Source organism: Sinohyriopsis cumingii, chromosome 5 (assembly GCF_028554795.1).
Source record: "Sinohyriopsis cumingii isolate HCF-2022 chromosome 5, ASM2855479v2, whole genome shotgun sequence".
Taxonomy (NCBI): domain Eukaryota; kingdom Metazoa; phylum Mollusca; class Bivalvia; order Unionida; family Unionidae; genus Sinohyriopsis; species Sinohyriopsis cumingii.
The window spans coordinates 76,987,553-77,009,189 of NC_142965.1; the positions used below are offsets into that span (position 1 = coordinate 76,987,553).

General features: G+C 35.7%; 1 protein-coding gene across 1 annotated transcript in view; it reads left to right on the forward strand.

Annotated features, from left to right (window-relative positions):
* Positions 1-768: 768 nt before the first annotated feature.
* Positions 769-21,637, forward strand: part of LOC149799522 (tumor necrosis factor ligand superfamily member 10-like) — a 56,243-nt gene continuing 35,374 nt past the window's right edge. The window contains exons 1-2 of the mRNA XM_089958869.1: positions 769-1,493; positions 14,453-14,489. Of these exons, the coding sequence (XP_089814995.1) occupies positions 1,095-1,493; positions 14,453-14,489 (436 nt within the window). The 5' untranslated portion in view covers positions 769-1,094. The remainder of the gene's footprint in view (positions 1,494-14,452; positions 14,490-21,637) is intronic.

The following is a 21,637-nucleotide window of genomic DNA, read 5'->3' on the forward strand; positions in this document are numbered from 1 at the left end:
TTATTCAATATGAATTTGAAACGATAAAAAGACTGATAAGAATATTAATAAAAACTACTACTACTACTAAATAATCATCATCATCATCATCATCTAATGACAAGGAAAAGTTGATTATGATGGTGAAGATGTCGACGAGGATGAAAACAACGTGTAGTTTACTAGTAATATAGATTCGCTGGGATCTTGCGTGTATGTATGTGTGTGTGTGTGTGTGTGTGTGTGAGAGAGAGAGAGAGAGAGAGAGAGAGAGAGAGAGATTGTTACTCATTCTTAAAAGATGTTTCATTTCAGGATCAAAATCCTATTGTTATTGTTGTTGTTGTTTTTGTTCTTATTGTTTTAACGCAATTCTCAGGGAATGATAGGCTATATACATGGCGGCCACTTAACTGGTAGAGATGAACGACCGACCCACGGGAAGCTACTGGCAGCTTTCTCAGATATCCACATTAGTCGAGCCCTAGATTCGAACATACGCGGATAGAGAAATCCGAGTAAAACTCGAGCAGTAAATTTATATTGCACTTCATGTGCGGTACACTTTTGTTTGAAGTAAATGAATATTTACTTTATTTTAACAAGAGTCAAAACGTTTTGAACACTACTGTCATTCACGACACAGAACATTAATCCAGTACTTTGACTTTGCTGGGTTTATTTTTATACTGCATGTATGGCGACGATCGATTGGCGCACCGGCTGGTCATGTGATCAATTAATACCAACAACGCTGACACAGAACACATTGCCTGTTAGTGTGTATTGGTAGATAGAGCGAGAAGGCTGTGTAAATGTGTACTCTATAATACCCCGTTTTCTGCGGGTTTTATTTCAAATGTTTGGACTTGTTTCATATGAGATTGTTCAGTAAACAGCGTAGGATAGGCCTTGAAGTACACGTTTCATTCATTCCACTGTGCCGTTTTCTCGTCTTTTGTTAAATTTCCACTGAACATATAACAGTTGTTATCTGTTGAACTTGCTCCCTTTTGTTGCAGATGCAGCGTGTCTTTCACAGTATAGGATCGTTACGCTAGAGAAAAATTTCTTCGGAGGTGTTTCGGAAGGAATAAAATACAGTTTTATCAAAAATGACCGATCAAGAAAAGGACTGTGCAAAGAATCTTTTAAACAATGGCATGCCGAACACAAATTCTGTATCAGCAGCTGATTTAAGACAGATTAAACGTTATTTATTTGGATTGACGGTGGTAGTGATTATTGGAGATTTCATTTTGATTGTGGTAGTCGCAGTTCTCTACGGAAATTTAAGCCACGATATAGAGCACCATACTCATAAACCGAAAGTAGGAGAACAAATCAACAAAATACTGAAACGTGAGGAACTATGTCTCCCATGCGACCAGATTCGTTTAGGACCCAGCTTAGAAGAAGACATGATGTTAGATGCATTTGTCAGAAAACATAGCACAGAAGGGGAACAATGTTGTGTAGAAACCCCCTCACAGCTCCTTCGAATGCTGGAATTGGTAAGTGCATACGTGATAACATATTTGATATTAAAAAGCCTCCTGTCCTACATGGTGCTAAATGGTTATTTGTGTGTAAACAAACTAATTAATGTACGAGCAAATTTTATATATTGTGTCGATTTCTTCTGTTACAAATTACAATGACAACTGAACCTGACAAGTCTTGGAAGGTGTAGGTGGGTGTTAGTATATACGGATATTAGGGTATTATCGAGCATTAATCAAAAGGACAAAAAGATAAACATGTACATTATTCATCCACTGTCTATTTCAAACTATTACAGTGTTTGTATTCTTTTTTTACAGTATAGTTTTGTTTGTACGTTTCACGGGTGATGATATTTACTATCTTCACTAATTCATGAATACTTTTAGCAGGTTTTATTTGCTTTATAATAAAATGAATATACACAAATAATGTGCCTCGTTTTTTCTCTAATGAGATAGTTACTTGTTTGGCAGTTGTATTGGATTGCTTGATATTGAAATAAGGGTGCAATAAATTGATGGACGCATTGTTCTTAAACTTGTTTTCTACCTTTATGATATACCTGGTTAAAAAGACCCCCACCCAAAAAAAAAAAAATAACAAGAAAGAAAACCCAAAACAAAACAACGAAAATAGAAAACCGCTGAGGTCTCGAAAAGGAACCAGCTTGATTTGTCATACAATTTTGATTGTGTAATTGTAATAAACAGAATACGCTCGTGTCTTGTTTAATATCATCAGTACATAAATTCAAGAAGGTAGCACGGATTTATGTTTTAATTTTAGAACAAATGCTTCCGATCTAATTTTAGATCCATTCTTATTTAACCATATTTGTGTATCGCTTTACAGAATACGTACTATCATATAAATAATGACTGTAAAAATGTTATAGAACTCGTCCAGACCATTGAACATCTTTGTATGTATGTAATTTTGTGTATATATGCATGTAGGTATATATTTTTTTAATTAGGTAGAAACATGTACGTGACCAGCCTAATGAACCTTGCGTACTTGCGTATGTGCTTTTGTTTATGTGTGCCTGTATATGCATTAATGCGTATGTATGTATGTATGTATGTATGTATGTACGGATAGATGGGTGTATATATGTAATCCGATAAATGGTTCACAATTTCAAATATTCACAAAGAAAGAATATATTATTGATGGATACGTAGGGTTATTGCTTAATATATATATATATATATATATATATATATATATATATATATATATATATATATATAATGAAATGTCTACAAAGATTGATAATGTTTATTTTAAGTGAGATAATTAGAAAGCAATGAAGCAATGGGAAATATAAAAACCAATAGTATAATTGATTCAGTAATTTTTGTCATTATATTTATGCTCGAAATACTAATGACATTTTACACATGTGAGGAAAAGATATGGCCTGAAAGCTACATGTGTACAACAGTAGTGTTTGGATAGACTTGAAGCGGTATTACCTATTTGCTCATATATAGCGCCCGTCCCTCCGACAACAAGTATGTTAAATTGAGCAGCTGTCAGTAGCATGTAATTGGTCTTCATGCCGTACATTACACAGCTAGTTCTCACTGTTAACATCAAACAACAGGTCAGGACTTGGTATTGTTTTTCTTTTCTCCATCAAGAATGAGCGAGTATGTATGTATGTATGCATGCATGTATGTATGTATGTATGTATGTATGTATGTATGTATGTATGTATCTACATCAGCATAAACCTTCATGTATTGTGCCGTGGAAGTTTACGTTGAGGTATCCCAAACAAGGTACGCAAGATAATAATGTTCCACTATGTTTTGTTGTTTTTGTTGTTGTTGTGGGTGTGGCAGAGCATTCCAGTATTAAGGCCGAGCGAGGCAGAATGAGAGAATAATTCCTTTACATTGAATGGTAACGATTTTGAACTCGGGTTCATTTGTTTTGGCATGTGTCAATAAACACAGTAATGTAAGCTGGACCCTTGGGTCAAGTTCAGAGAGAGAGAGATAGAGATAGAGAGAGGAGAGAGATAAATCGCATCAAAGCTAATTCCCAGGTAGTCGCTACCAAAAGACAAACATGTTTTATATGGTTGCAACAGAGAGCAATTTCTCCTGACGTCATACAAGTTAATTTTCTTTGCAAACCGTTTTTTCGTCCACTAGCCGTCCAATCATTATTATTGCTAGTGAACACATTTTAAAATATTGGTGCTTATAAACACCAGTCTATTCTAAGGCACATGTGCCGTTTCTGTTGATCCCCGATGCATACGTCATCAGTCATCAGTCACATTTTATGTGCGTGTTTGTGTGTGTGTGTGTGTGTGTGTGTGTGTGAATGTCTGTGTGTGTGTCTGTGTGTGTGTGTGTGTGAGAGAGAGAGAGAGAGAGAGAGAGAGAGAGAGAGCGCAAAAAAGGCAGATACAGAGATGGTGCGAAGCTATTACTTTTCCCCGTAACTTTCATATGAATGCGCCAGATTGTATTGACCTCATCGATACGCCTCAAGGCAAATAAAAAAACATTTTGCTAAAAGGTGATGTTACAAGAAGCAATAGATAATGAAAGGTTTCACGTGTCAATAAACGGATTTGAACACAGGCAAATGTGCGACTGAGACGATATGTACACGAACTAAGAAAAATCCCGGTTGGATCGAAATAAAAATCAAGTTCAAGTGATTTGGTTTTGATTTTAGGGCTCTCGAACTGCTTCAAAAATAGTATTGCTCTGATTATAGTGCACAAAAGGCCATTATATTTCCGTGTATTGATTGGATATTTTTTTTATATCTCCAGGTAAAAGAAAATAAAATATTCAAGCTTGAAAGACACCCCCTCCGCCAAAAAATTAAGTGATCGATTATTAAAGTGCCTAGCCCAAGAACACACCTCCGTAGCCGGCCGTCACTGCTCCGATAGTATAATTTGAACACACACCTTTACGTACATGATAAATAGTTGTTGGTATACGAGATGTGAGAATAGCTATAAAACGTGTGGTGTAAATTTGTACTTCTTTTATATTTTAATGACAGCTACGGACAAACGAAAAACCCCGTTTCATTTTAGCGTTGTGAGGATAAAATACATCGATCCTCAGATTGTTTGGCAAGTGCATAGGCAGGTAGATTAGTAGGTAAAGTCTTAAGTAAATACAATAATTCGTATGTTAATTGTCATGTACGTTTACATGATCTCTGCGCTTTTACGCCGATTCTCACGAGATCATGTATCTCTCTGTAACGTTCTCGTGAGAATCGGCATGAAACCGCATTCTTTTTAATATGGAAGAGAACAGCGTATTTTTAGCCGTACATTAAGGATCACCCGTGCCAGTCTGTCATTCTAAATTTAATGCTGAGGAAATTATATTCATAAGGTGAGCATAATCGACCCAACAACAAGTGAAACGTACGGAACAATTAAAATCTCGTTTCGAAAGATAATCTGTTTACAGGGACTGAGATATTTATTTGGGTTTTAAAAGGATTAGGTCTGACCTTGCCAACAATAACGGTTGTCGAACCAAGTTCTTTGCCACAGCGTTATTCGTTTTTGTCAGGCTAAACATCTCGGCCCTTTATACATTCCTGTGAAACATCTCGGCCCTTTATACATTCCCGTTAAACATCTCGGCCCTTTATACATTCCCATTGTCCAAGCTCAACCATGTATGACATATTGACTGTTTGGACCAATACTGTCACATATATATATATATATATATATATATATATATATATATATAGAGAGAGAGAGAGAGAGAGAGAGAGAGAGAGAGAGAGAGACGTACTGTGAGGAGTAAAGTGGGCTATTTATAGTTATCTTTGCAAATATTTAAGATATACGATTGTGGTGGACAAAATGGTATTGAAAAACAAATTAGTAGATTTGCTTTGGCATAAACGTCCGCATGTTTGAGTGAATTTGTCGACGTTTAACTGAGAATATTTCTGAGCTACAGGCTGTAAAATACTGTACTGCGGCAATAGGACGTTCTAATTTTAGCAAATTCTTTTATATGATACAACTATTTACATGTAGCTGTTTACCAGTCGACTTGGGGGTGGTGATCTTCCTCCAGAGAAAGTTTTTATAAATGATATGCGCGTATTCTTTGCCAAGAAAAATAAACCGTTGTTATCGGATTTAGAAGATATGCTAATATCATCCCTTGAGCAGTGAAGTAAATGTTACCCGCTATTCGAACAACGGGCGTGATATTCTATGAGGCGCCGTAGCGGACAAAAGCTGTATGAGGCGCCGTAGCGGACAAAAGCTGGTCCAGTGAGAAAGTTGCTGTTGAAACTTCTATGTCGTATGTCGAGAAATCCAATATCACGTCTTGGATCAAATTGAATGTCCTTAAAGTTCCATTTTCTAGATCGAGATTTTAGATGTTATATGTTGAATTATACAGTGGTTTAAAGTTATGTTTCCTATGTCGACGTTTTACGGTGTATATTTTGAATTACACAGCGGTGGTTGAAATTTCAATATCATATGTTGAGAATCCCTAATTCACACACTGTTTGTGATGAAAGTTTCATTTCCGATGGAAAGCATTAAGATTTTACCTCTTGAATTTCACAGCAACGAGAAACTGCCTCCTTGTTTAAAAATAACGCGGTCTGTTCACGCGATCGACTAGCGAATAAATGCATAATAATTCTCGACCTGTGAATAGTAACTTTCCAACTGTAAATGCATGAATGTAATGTCGCCTCATAACTGAATTCACGAATGGCGTATGTTAATACTAGATATTATTTTGTATTGTTAATTTGGACGTTGTGTAATGTTACTTTTAACACCAACACATCATTTCACCACATAAAAATAGCAATTCTGACAAGCACAAATAAATGTCCAAGCACCGCTGTGTAATTCAAAAGATACATTCTCAAAACTCAACATACGAAATGGAACTTTAAGCACAATCAATGTGATTCAACATGTTAAACTGAAACTCTCGACATATGACATTACAATTTCAACAACTGCCGTGGAATTCAGAAGGTACAATCTAAACACTCGACATTGGACATCGAATTTTCAACCAGCGCTGTGTAATTCAACAGATTAAATCTAAATACTCAACATATGAAATGGAACTTTCAACATAAACTCTTTGAACCAGTACGTAAATTATGAATTCTCGACGTAGGACATTGAAATTTCAACCACCGCAGTGTAATTCAAACGACACGATCTAAAACCTCGACATAGAAAATATAACTTTCAGCCACTTCTGTTTAATTCAACAGATACAATCTAAAATCTCGACCTAGAAAATGGAACTTTAAGGACAAGAATTTTTTATACAACACGTGAAATTGGAATTCTGGACATATGACATTAAACTTTCAACGGCAATGTTCTGATTGGACCAGCTCATAATATTCACTGTCTTGCACATGGAGGTGATTTTTTTTTTGTTATATCGGTAACCCATTTGTCTTCTAATTTATGCATGAACTTGAGATTGATATTCGTCACGCTTGCGATTTTCTTTTTTCTTTTCCACCATCAGTAGTGCATAGATATTAAAAGCAGTTCAATTCCACAGAAGGTCACTTGGATAGACTAGAGAAGCTCTTTATTTTATATAATGTTAGAATCCCATTCATTTTTAATTACGTTGGCAGTGCGGTGTCTCATGTGCATCATCAGTCATTCATTAGTCATAGACAAACATCATTATTATATTTTAATGAAAAATGTTATGGAAATTTGACATGGTTTTATCTAACGAATTATAACAAGCAAACTTAAAAAGTACAGACTCTGATACTGAGAATTAGCGAAACATATTAATAGTTATAAAACAATATTGTAAACGGCCGGCCCTTCAGAATACCCCTTGAAATACCAAACCTCTCCAGTATATAGATAATAGACGGGCGGATTGACAGAAGGACTGATAGTCAAGATAACTAGATATGCATATATATGAAAGAGCGGGCAGTTGACAAGTAAAAAAAGGACAATGACATCAAACTTTATGATAAGAATGGCAATCTCACTTACCTTTTCATTTATTTTACTAGGCTGTATCTATATATTATATCTCAAAGTCACGTCGGCACAAACTTGGAAATTTGATATTGAATTAGATTGGAATTTAAGCACAGCTAGATATACGAAATGCCACTCCTTAACTATAATACATACATATTCAGTAGTAACTTTGATTAAATTATTGTATCATGTTACATTAACCTGAAATTTATATTAGACTTTATTATGGTATTAAAAGTGCATACTTTCGTAAATGCCAATGGAAGCATATAAACAAGTTACCGTCAACCCTTCAAACAACAAGCCTACCAACCAAAGAACTTATTTGAACCATCAACTACAATGCTTGGTTGATACATCTCTCAACGAATCTACATAAATACAACGCTTCCGGCGTGGCGTTTCAACGTGTTTTAAAAGGTTTTTACAGCCTGACATTTATTTTATTTTTTTAGTTTTCTTTGATCCAATTTGCTTTTTTTCCCATTCTTATAATTGCTATTTTCTTTATGTAGAAGGATATTTCTTAATATATATATATATATATATATATATATATATATATATATATATATATATATATATATATATAACACCCCCCCCAAAAAAAAAAAACCACAACAAACAAACAAAACCAAAACTATGTTCCATGTGCATATCCAGGAGTACCGATAAATAGGAGTGCCTATTTACCGATAAACCCATTAGGGTTCGTACTTTTGAGGGTACACTGTCGCCAAAATGTACACAGACAACCACACCATACTGCTCAAATTAGAAAGAATAGACAATTACCTTTAAATCAATACAAAGAATGCCCAAATCTAACTCTTGTATCACCACCAAATATACAAAATGGTCCTAAAGAGACTGGGACTACATTCCGCAACTGATAATTCTGATATGATTTCAAATGACCAGACGATAACAGTTTCTGAATTTGACTGTTGAAATTTAGGACATATTCCTACGCCCATTCAAAATGTATTGTTTGATGTACGTGATTTTCACGTCGGTAATCGGTGCTGTAAATGTTGCTATTCTATCCATCTTGAGAAATGGCGAACAAGGTTCAGTTGCAAAAACATGGTTCCAGCTATCTCCGATTTTTCGTCAGAAAACAGTTTATATCCATCTTGATATCCTTCAGGTTAGTTCACTGTGATAAATGTGCTATTTATGTTTTCAAGTTCAAATATATACATAAAATATGCTCATGATTCAGGGAGAATAACTTAGAACATACTTAACTTAATTCTGTTCGTCTTAATACAGGTAAGGGATGTGCTGTAACAGAAAAATTAGACCCTAAACCTTGCATTTCAAATCTTGATAAATGTCATATCAGTTTGTAATGCTGTTCGTAGCAACAAGTGAATTATATATATTTCCTTAGTGGAAGACTATCTGTGTGTATTATGAATAATGGTGGTGTATTTTTTTTTTATGAAAAAAAGATTAGGAACTCGTTTCACTATGCTTTAGCAAACTGAGCTTGTAGATTATTTCACGATAAAACAGCGTTCTGTATATAAACACATTAAAGGTAAATGGTTCCAGTTGTTTTGTTATTTTCTTTAAATCAGTAAGAGTGGTACCTTAATGACATTTAAGTTGTGCAAGAATAAATCTTAACGTTTCATATTTTTCTTTGAAAATAAGTTGTTGATAAGTCTTTTTGAAGCACAGAGAAATATAAACTGATAAGAAATTCAGCATCATAAAAGTGTACTGCCGATAGACGGATTATAAGGTCTACAGCAGGTGTCGGCAACCTATGTTACATAGCGTGCCGTTTTTATCCGGATTAATTACCAAAAATGAACGAGCGCGTGCCACCAGTAAGTAACACACTGTTAAAATCGAGATTTTTGGTTGCCCTTCGCATACCACACAAAACTGCGGAACGCGTGCCGTAGGTTGCAGACCCATGGTCTATACGCGGTCGACAATAAAGATCTCGTATTTGGATTTAATTCTAAACTTTAGTTTTAGACTAATTATTAAAACGGAGCATGACCACCGACATCTAGGATAAATGGTCCCATATTCTCCAGACGTGATGCGTCCCCGTATGGAACCTGTGTGGAGGGCTCCTTGTCAGGTAACTAAAGCAATGAAAATCATGTTTAGCGGCATCTCCATGCAAAACTTAGTCAATAGATTTAGCAGATGCCCTTGGAAAGTTTCATTTTTTATAATTTACGAAGCTAATGCCTACTTAATAGCCAGTCGATATTTTATAAATGCATGCTTTGTCTAGAAAGTGCTTTTAGTTAGCTTGCTGGTACTTCTTTTAAAGTGCCCATATCGTTGTTTTGGATAATAGCAAAGATCTGTCGGCGTTTTATGGTGTGTTGTCGCAAAATCTCGTTTGAATCCCGGTTGTTGCTTCCATTTTATACGGCCTTATCTCTGCTGTGATCGATGGAAGCAAAACTGCTCCATGTAAATGATGAAATACTACCGCTGTTTTACTTCCATTATCTTGGCTAGTTGTTAGCTTGAAAATCAATTCGTCAGGGGGATCTTGCCTCAGAAAGCTATTAAATATCTGAACATGGTGCGTTGTCTGTCGTATCAGTACACCATTAACTCGAGGATGTCCCAGGGATTGGTCATTATAAGTTTGGGATGAAAGTATTGTGGATACAGCTAAACTGTTAAAACTTGCATGGTTCGACTCTTGCTGATGGTTGTCTTAACTTTTTGTGGGACCGTCTGTTTTCATTTTAAAAGTCGTGGGTAGAGGGGCAGTATTTCCCAGCATCCCCAAGTTTGAAAAATATCTTTCCTGTGTTTTGTAGACAAAATACCCAGCTATATATATTGTATTTAGAGCTAGGTACCCTGACAATTTTGTAGCGCAGTATTTATAAACATACATGAACCGCAATTATATTAGTGGCCTACAATTGAATATTATGAGACAGAGGCCTAGCGTTATTTTAAAGAAAAAAATCCGTCTGGATAAAATATCTTGCTCAGATTTATAGCAAAATAACACCCTACTATATCCATTATATTATTTGAAGATAAACTAATTTTGAGATAAGAGAATATATAATATCCCATCTCAAAAGAAAATCGCAGCCCCCCCCCCCCAAGAAATTAAATTGTCAGTTCCATATGGTTGATACATTTGCTAATTTTGTGTTAATTTTTGTATAACTTGGAATATTAGAAACTGTAACTAAATTGAGTTGATTAAGCTAACACTATAGCTGACACCCCGTAAAAAACCTTGTACCGACATTAGGGAGATGGGTATAAAAAAATAGAACTAAGTGGTGTGACCGTGGCATACAATTTACAATCTATAATATTGACATAATAGAGACACCCTGAGGTGGGTGTCAACACCCGTGCAAGATATTTGCAAAGAAGGTTCGTAAACATAAAACATACTGACTCGGCAAATGGGAAAATATGTAGTGGACTAGAGAAATTATGTAACATTTAAGCAGGAAACAACGGCATTTCTGAAAATCGTACAATAATGCTCAGCCTTACAAAGGAATACATGTTGTTAACAAACTAACATACGCTAAAAAATGAATAAAACATATTTAGTTTTGTTTTTCAATCCGAATTTTCCCCTCAAAATTTGGATTTTAATGGAATATCTTTCACCACATGCCACTTGGACACCACATTGGTATACATCGCACATGTTAAACATGTAATTAAAGGATCATGAACGTAATTATATTGGTAATAATCAAAATTAGTATGTGTCAGAACATATATATATATATATATATATATATATATATATATATATTATATATATATATATATATATATATATAACGAAGATTACTCGGGAAGTTCCGTACATTTATTACTGATGGACCGGTACAGTGAAAACGTACCGTGTTACGCACCACAGGAAAAATATACCGCGTTATACTGGTAATACCGTGAACGTCTGATTATATTTTTGTATTATTATCTTGTGGTAAAAGAAAGTGTTTTGCTTGAGAAAAAATCCCCGTACCCACACTCTCAGCCCCTATGCATACTGACGGTGTGGACTTTTTAAGAGCAAAGATGAAAGTAATCGTGTTACCTCACCAGGATCAAATGCATGTACACTTTCAGCACAATTGATCCCATCAATCTGTCGAATGGGGCTAACTTCTGCCGCGTGAGCCCAGTTGAAGTTCAGTAGTATTTCTTCGTCGATTCCTAGGCCTTGAAAATTCTTTCACTGTAGTTAGAAGTTGTCAGAATATCCAATTTATATAGGCGAGTGCTAATTCAATATAGCTCTTCGCCAATATTTTCGTTGCCATTCAAAATATTCTTGCAAATTATTTTTGTCCAAAAGAACGAGTGCTAATCATCCATACGCCAAGGCAGCATAGCCGTCAAGTTGGTAGTACCAAGTAATCCACAACAAATCATTGTGAATCCCATTTTAGAAAATTGCTTATATGTATATCCAACCCACCTAGATAATGGGTTGCCTACCTGGCCTTATATATATATATATATATATATATATATATATATATATATATATATATATATATATATATATATATATGTCTGTGTGTGTGTGTGTGTGTGTGTGTTGTCAGTGCCTTCTGGTCGATTTTAAAACGAATAGAAAACAAGACCATATTCTGCAACCATTTGTTTTCAAGTGATTTTTAATTACAAGGACAAAAACGGTTGATGGATGTAATTCTTACAACAGTAGGTATGTGGTTGCAAAATCTAGCATTATTTTGCATTTGGTTAAAGCGTTGCAATACCAAAAAAATTAGAATCGGGTGCCAGATTGACGGGATCTGGCAACTCTACTAAAAATGTCCACTCGTTTGACATATCCGTCCGTACCGCCATTATATGTCTAGTTGGAGACATGTAGGGCTCAAGGTACTAATTCAGTTCCCATAGTAAACATATGCAAACACCATGATATTAAAAATTCAATAACTTAAAATTTTTGAGTGCTCAAACCTATATATTTATCAGTATGGATGAAATCTGGATGTCAGCTTCTGTGTAGAGGAAAGGATATTAGCCGCGGCATTTTCTGGACCTGCATGTGTTTGAAACATGTGCTTTCAATTCCGCACCAAAGAGTAAGGTGCTAATTTTTGTAATGAGTTTTCCAAACTCAAGACTGTTAAAGGACTGAAATTCCATCAATAAAATAATTTCTCTATTTTTTTCTTCATTTGCAACTAGGACAAACTCTCAAAAGATTATTTTTCCTACAACATAACTTACGTTATTAACCAGTCCTGGTCAGCCAAACCCATATAGACTCTATTTTCTGTTCACCCATTTCCAGGCTGGTTCCCATTTTCCATACCATTAGTACCGTGTGTCCTGTAAAGCGCTGGTTACCTGAACTCGTTTAGTTCCTATTACAACACTGCGTCACTCAGAAAATGCAATTCTCACTATAGCAACAAACATTTTGAAATAACCCTTTATTTCTTGACTGAGCTACTTTGCTGTAGACAAGCTGGACTATGGTTCTTCAAAGTATCCCAGTTGTTCTCCTGATCCAGGGAAATCTCGATGAAGGTATTATAAGGATTGGCTGTATAACAATCGGATTGAAATCAGATCTCCACCATCCTGCGTGAAGATATGACAGCGACCGCTTAGGGGACAGCTTTGGCGATCTTTGAATTAGCCAATGGAAATGCAGCTTTCAGAAATGTGAAAGTGAATCAGATTGTTCGGTACGCGTTGATGCTCTTGAGCCATACTACTCAGTCTCCCAAACACAAAGGTATAAGACTTCAACTGATAGGTTAATAAAATTAGCGATTATGGTTAGCACACAGGTCACCAGAACATGACCCGTACGCGGTCGCTGTCAGGTCTTCACGTTAGTACTAATATTAGTACCCTTACTCGTACCTCGTGGACAGGGTACTAAGATGAGCATATACGTGTTAATGGAGCAAGTCGGGTGTGACTCACACCCGGCGCTCTTTTAACCTAATAATAAAACTTTAAACATATTCCTTGCATATAATTCAATAAATTGAGTAGTCCTCCTCTTATTTAATACCGGAAGTATCGAAAATCATTGTAGAAATAGTTGTGAAATCTCGTTCACATTTTTTAGCCGATATTTTCGTTTAGATCGTCCGCCATGTTATTTCAAATAATGATTGCTTCCGTTCTCAGCCTCATTTGTTTGTGTGCCATATAAGGACATTGACGCCTTATTTGGAAATGTAAACAAATCATAGTAAAAATTTGGTGCCGTTTAGGTCAGGAATTCTGCGCATTAAAAGTAAATTCGGTTTATCGGCAACTTTGAAATTCCACCAAGAACGATTATTCGCACTTGATTGATAATAATATAGCGTAGAATATCCAAAATATGGTCTGGCAAGCCTTACGTAGAAAAGAGGTCACGGCGAGAGTGTCACGTTATCTGTCATGGCGGACAGGATACGGTTAGAGTAACCATGCCAATTTATTTTATCGTGTAAGGGCTTAATAAATTCAAAATAAGCCAAACTTCTTTCACAACATGATTATACTTATGTAGTTGATTTCTACACTGTTTGTTTTTCTGACTTTAGTGATTATTTTATTTTGCTCCATTACATGATATGGGATCAGTTCGTAGCCTCAACCACAACAAATCAAGTTGAGGCTACGACATCGTAGCTAGTCTTCACGTATGACAGTGGAGATCTGATATTAATCAGGTTGGGATGTATAACCTAGTTGAGAGAGAGAGAGAGAGAGAGAGAGAGAGTTCAACCTGTTATAGCTTGAAATGCCCTCATTGTATAATCATATTTCGCCATTTTCAAGCCTTGTTTTAGCATTACTTTACAAAGACTTATTTATCCACTGGTTTAGTTTTCAAACAAGAGCTACAGATTCACTCATCAAGATTATAATACTTTCATGCTGTTCGTGTTCTCATTGAAAACAACTTTATCTTTTCAGTTCGTGGAACGCAAGTACAGACAAGAAATGGCGAAGGGTAAGCATATACTTTTTTGTTATCGATGCCTAATAATACTATTATAGGCAAATTCTTAATATTGCCCACATTATTAAACAGCTATCCGTTAGCTGCTTTCACGTTTGTAAAATCAAATAAACAACTTCCTTTCTTTCCTCTCTCCGACTATGTATTATTTGTTTACCAGGGTCGTTCATGTCAGTGGATATGACCTTTTCAGCCTCTCGGTCAAGAGTTCAGTGTTCATCCTTTAGAGTGATTTGTTGCAGAAGTAGGCATTAATACACATACAACATTCATGTTCATTTCAGTGAATAGTACCGCCTAGTATTGTATAATGTTTTTAAATGCCCTTGATTGTGAAGTAGGTTAGGTCTATTTCCATTTAAGGAAGTCGGAATTTGTATAGTAGCTTGAATGGGCGCCTTAAATGTCCCGAAATTTAATTTCCACACAAATTCGTTTTAAAAGTATTTTCGTATTTTACTTGGCCTTGCTTTAAGGTCAAGTGTTCCTATGGTGTCGCCTTTCCTCCGTCGTACATCAACAGTTGTTGCCACTCTTGAGTCTGTACTGACCACATTATCTAATTTAGATTAAACTTTGACCAACGGCTTTTATCGCCAAGATCTCGGATGAGTTTGACAACGAGCGAGATCCATGCATATTGATAAGTGTTCTTTGCAGCTACTTGACTGAGCTTGATTGTACTCTGGAAACCAAATTTTTGATCTGATTTTGTCCAAAGGTAGAAATGGACTCGTCTGATAAAGATAGCGAATTACGTCGATAATGAGAGAGATCATTAAAATTAAGAATTCGTTTTTGCATCAGAATTGCTTAAATTGCTTAGATTCTGGAAGTAATTTCTAATCTGAATTCTGTCTGACGTCGAAGATAGCCTTACGTAATCAGAATTTTGCAAGAGTCCATGGTGAATGCATACTAATCATGCACGTGATTGATAGAGCTTGTTACCACTATGGAAATCCATGGTTCGCACAACCTTGCAAACGCCTTCATTTTCAGGGGTTTCCTTGAAAAGTCTTTGAATTTCACAAATGTTGGTTTTGTCCTTGAAAAGTCTTTGAATTTGTTGCAAAGCTCCTTGAAATTTACCCCAAACCCAACAAAAAACAGCAAATCTCAGTAAAACATAGTTTTTCAGTTAGAAAGTTATTTATCTAATTTCCAAATATGATGAATTGCTGTTGAAACATAATTTTGAATTTTATTATAAATTGTGTTGATCAAGCCATACAGAACACCAACAGTTAGCGAACACGTATATAATCGATTAAATTTCAGTTAGACAAAATACTCATTGAAAACATGGCGTTCCTTGGGAACTCATTGAAAATTCCGTTAAAAAAGCACCATTTGTTTTAAAATCCAGGTATGTATGCTCCAGATAATCAGGTTTCGGTCAGACTTGGAACGTGGCCCCTTGTATATCAGTATCTAAGTATAAAGTTAAATGGTAAACAATTGTGATATGTAAGACTGCGAGCGTCAAGGGCCGTAGGGCCTCTGCTTGCTTTCTTTCACAAATAACTGAATTTTAGTTGCGTATAATTATGTATTGTATGTTGTGACTTTTATATCTTAGTTGAATGAAGGTGTTTCTGTCAGTTTCGAACAAGTCTGTACGTGACCATGTGATTAACATCGAGAAGAATGTCTTGTCTAGTTGACCTAGCAAAAATGTGACGCATTTGTTACTTGATCCTTTTTGACCACTCAGATGTAGTGCTTTTCTGATGAGTCGATTTGGTAGACAATAGTGTAGTTTCTGTTAAATGACCAATCAATCAATTACGGATTCTGTGATTGGTTTTGGTTCAGATTCGGTTCTGATTCATTTCCACCGTTTTGAGTTTAAGACGTTTTGAAGCAAAGGGCATTGATGTTTGGCAAGACATCGTGTTTACAAATAATGAAATATTACTCTATAATCGATCGATCAGCAATAACTGGATCGCCTTCATTTGAAAGAAAATCCACTACTAAGTGACCTGCCATTATCGTTTGAAGACGCTCTTTGTCTTCATTTCTGTTTCTCACATACTGCCCAACACTTGTATGAGATTCGTTTTTCCAAGCGTTACACGAAATCAACTGGCATTAATTTTCACCATCGTTTTTATCAGCTTATGATCATATAAAAGTTTTCTTTCGATAGAGCCTTCACAGCTGGCGCAGAAATTGGATAATACATTCCGTCCATTTGTACGATCCTTATTCGGATAACATACCAGTTAATGCACTGAGAGCATATTCTGTACAATAACATCATGGTTCTAATCCATACATGTTAAATTATGCATCTATTAGTGGATAGGTACAAGTCTGAAAGAAATTCCTTGACAAGAAATTCGCTTTCACCAGAATGAAAACTGAACCATTAAAATATGCTGTTGTTTTTTTTTTTTTCTTCATGGCCAACCCCTCACACCCAGAAACAACTTCAATTCAATGCAACTTAATGGTAATGTTGGATATGTAAATGCGTCTAAACTATGCTTGTATACGTTATTTTGTTTGCGTTCATTGTCTACTTGCTTCATCATTTTTATCATTACATACGGTATACTGTACCTTTTATTTAGGAAGGGTTTTTGTACCGGTTTAATTATAGGTGGGCATATTACCATCGTGTTCGTGTTACAAGGTTTAAAGATTTCACGTGTATTTATTGTGTATTTATTTATGAAACGAAATCGAGTAAATTAGCAGTTGTGATTAGTACAGCAGTTTCGATCGATCGACCTCGCTCTCGATCGAGAGAGATGTACAGCAGTTTCCGTGTTCCAAGTACATGGTAAAACACAATCTTTAGATAACATGTCATTATCGAGATGTGAAATCTCCCTCACCCTGGAGTCTTTTTTTATGCATGAATATCTCCATGCATTTGATTGTTAGAATATGTCTGTGTGTAAACGTTTATGTCGTAATATTTAGAGCGCCATCGTTTTCAGATCTTTCCAATTTCCATCTTGGTTTCATTTTTTTAAACACGAATTTAGATCATTTCGGATATAAAACAAAACAATTGCATTGTATACCGAATTAGTAAAACCTTCTCCATGACAAGTTGGAATATAACGTGTTAGAATCGTTATATTACGGAGAATATCTGTTGTTATGTCGCTTATATCATTGCTGCAAATACATGTCAGTTAAATAGAGTTGTTGACGCTTTTTGTATTGGACAGTCACTTAGAGTCCAAATGTAGGCGAGGAAGATTCCGCAATCGAGAATATTTATAGCATATATTTCTTAGTTGTGTGAATATTTAGGATTTGCCTCAAACATTATATCTAGCCTTGTATTACTAGGAAGCTGAGCTTCCCATGTTTTGAGGATCCATTTTTTTAAAAATCACATGCTTTTTTAAAATGGGTAGTGTGTACTTGAGCTTTTCTGATTAATCAATATCGTCTCTATACAAACTTTATGTTAGTTTACCTTCAGTAAATCAACATCCATTGATAATAACAAACCTGGCTTCTTCAATCGCATGAATCGCAAACAAGTTTATGTTGAACAAAATTTGTCATCTTGTTCTAAGATCAAAGTGGTATTCTCTTTAATGTCTATCGATCGCATCTCCAGGAAGCGATATGACGATGCACTAGGAAATGCTTTTAACAGCCAGAGAAAGAGTTTCTATCAACGGTTATTACCAATAGTACAGTTCATATAAGATTCCCTGCTATAATGTACAAATATAGATTGGATATGTCAGGACACGGCGCTTTGGTTTTGACTTTGTATTTCTTTCTTGGAAAGTAGTTTGGTCTTTTACGTTCAATGAAACAGCGTAGTCTTTAAACGTTGGAAAGCATAATGCATTCATTAATCGATAGCACTTGGCTTAACATTGGCGTCATTAACTTGCTAATAGCTTATAGTATAGGCAGGAAGAAAGAAAAAAACGCACATCTTTTTGTCAAGTCTTGAAAAAGTTTAGGTTCTTCCGTGTAGACCTTGTATAGGTTTTGTCCCATCAAATGATAATTGAGCTTTATACAAATTGTTATCTGCCTTGAACCGATAGTAAAGGAGTTAAATTTGGTACATTGTTACATTTTCACTACAAGACTTGTTGCATTCCACATTTGCATTATGTTCAGAATCCAGTTGACTTTTATATATGCGTATGGTTACTTTGTCTTGGATCGCTCCGGTGTGCCTTATTGGTTAGGGCCTCGGATGCGGGAAGTCGCGGGTTCGAACCCCAGCCGTGTTATACCAAAGACTTATAAAAATGGTACTTGCATCTGTCTCGCTTGGCGATCAGTATTAAGAGGTTAGTGTTAGGACTGGCCGTCCTGATGTCAAGACAATGTGATTGGATGGGGCATGATGCTACGTGTCTGTGGCATGATACCCCAGTGCTAGACATCGCTATAAACTGCCACCCTGCCGACATTGTCGCGACATGACTAAAACTATTTTATTAAAAACCGACACAGCCCACACTTATATTGAAATTAAAAGGGCGTGATTCTGAACGGAGTTACATTGTGCTGCTCATTTCAAATTAACCAGATATTATTAAAACATTTTTATGTTTTACGAGTTACTTGAGAACGTGGTACAATTTTTAATGCAGTATGTAAGTGTTTAAGGACCCACCCACCCCCCAAAAAATGTGGCAAGACGAACATAAGATTATCTCGCTTTTGTAACATCATTTGTCCCCCAAAACATTCGATGTGTTCCCCATCATTATTGGGCGAGGAACAAAATGTTTCCTACCCTTCTGATCCTGTATGCATCTCTGAACGTATACTTGTATTTATCTGTTACGTGTAGGCAAGAGAAATTTAAAAATAATGATACATGCATATAATTGTTACGGTTAGCCACCTTTCATGTGGCTATAATTATGTGCCAAAACACGTTGATTATCGGATTCTTTCATTTCCCACAATTTGGCGAGAAGTCCAGTATACAGTCTTGTATCAAATATTACCACCACCACCCCCCCCCCCCCCCCATTTTTTTTTTATAGCATCAAACATACTTGTTTTCGTTTCTGACAAAAATCGAAACATTTGGAAAATTGGTGTATACGCATCCTGCACATGTTTTTGCTTCACGCAATTTGTTCTTGCAAGTGCAACACCTATTAAAAAGAAGCAGGTTGCGTTCTCTGCAAGACCGTTCCATGTATCTTGTTCTAGATGTGTGTTTGTGTGTGTGTTTGTGTGTGTGAGAGAGAGAGAGAGAGAGAGAGAGAGAGAGAGAGACTGGCGCAGGAACGTGCACTGTTGTCGATAACAGTCTTATCGAATCCTTATTTTCTGGTGCGTGGACATTTTCTACAACTGTTATCTCAATTGATTTTCAAAATTAGCGGAAATAGCTCGGCTCGTGAGTGTGACTGAAGCAAATGTAACACTCACCAACTCGATATTGAAAGTATTGTCACAGACAGCCAAAGCTATTAGGGAAAGGTTGGAGAGATCTATCACTTTGAAATATTGATTTATTACACGCTGAAGTTGAGCGATAAATTAATAAACCTCGAGCCACTCTTCATAGCAATTTAATGTAAACTGGGCGAGATTTAATATTCAAGTTTCGGTCTTTGTGTTGGGTTTTCAACGCCATTCAGGCAAATAAAACAGTGTTCGCTGGTCTAGCGCAGAAAATATGATATTTCAAATAATCATGTGTGATGGAAGGGTGATTCATCAAAATATTTACCAAAATAATGATTATTTCAATGCAAGATCAGTGTAACTAGGCCTGGTGCTAATTGCGACTAAACAGTGCATAGGAGTTTGCCATGCGATTACATCTTTAGAAGATAGGGAGGGGGGAGAGGCTGTGAAGTCATTACGAATTTATCTATCCAAAATGGTTTTCATTGCTCATAACTTGTTAAGTATTTCTGCGTCATTCAAACGGTAGATTTGCGCAAGAAATGACACGGACGACTGCAAATATGCCATCTACAACCTTAAACGAGATCTTTTTTTTTTTTTACCAACGTTGAAGTTTCACAGCGTTTTGACGTCTTAATAAGTCTTGCGAATGTAATTTAGAAGTTGGAGTTCTAAAATCTGTCGGTTATCATTTATTATTCCTAATTGGACATCATACTAGGTGAATCATTACAACACGTGCAATACCTGTCAATTATGCCTGCCAAGCGTGGGTATATTTTGCAACGAGTTTAGCCCATTTAGTTAAAATAAATGCGTATATTTAATACACTATGCCACATAGACATTCCTTAATGGTATGAAGTCCTGTGAGTAGTTTATTTGTATGCCGGAATAGGTCATGCATGAACAATATTCCGGTAGCGGAATTAGGACAATGATGAAAAAATACCTGGATCGTATTATTTTTCCTTTAAATAGACAAATTGTACGTTGTACATATTGCATCCGTGAAGAAATTATTTAGACAATTAAAATCAATCCGTACGAAACAAAATGGAAAATATAAACGTTGCAAAATTAAAATGGTTGGTATTCCTCAAGACGAGATATAAAATAATTTGTTTTAAATTTAGAATGATACAACATTCCTTGAATGGCCACCAAAAGTGTGATTGTTTTGAAAATACAAGTATCAACCTACATCCATCTTGGCTTTTTTCAAACGTTACCAGTGGTCCTTTTTAATTAGTCTAATCGATACAACATCATTAATTATGTGCTTCTGCCACAGCGACATTTTTTTTACTTGGGTTGGAATCGAAAGTGTTAAATTACTGCTCATGAATTTCATACTTAAAACGTAAAGGGCTCAACTTAAATCGAATTAGAAACAACCAGGTAATAAAGAGGTCTCAGTATGTTTTTCTTCCTCCAGGGTTTTTTCTTTCTTTCCCTCTCACTCTCTTAAAGGATTTGTGGCATATGTAAAATATTCGAAGTTTATCGTGATTTTATTCAGTGAACTTACGTACTTTTGGGAAAGGAAAATAGCACGTATCCGTTGACGTAAAATAAGTTGATATCAGTTTTAAAATGGTTTGCTTCCTACTGGAGTTAACTTTTGTATGGAAATATGGCAGTATTTCCCCAGTAATATGCCCAATACATGTTTAAATTTTAGATTAAATTATGTCATTGTGTTCATATTTGAATCGGTAGGACACTAGTTTTTAACACTTAAATCGTATGATTTGCATATG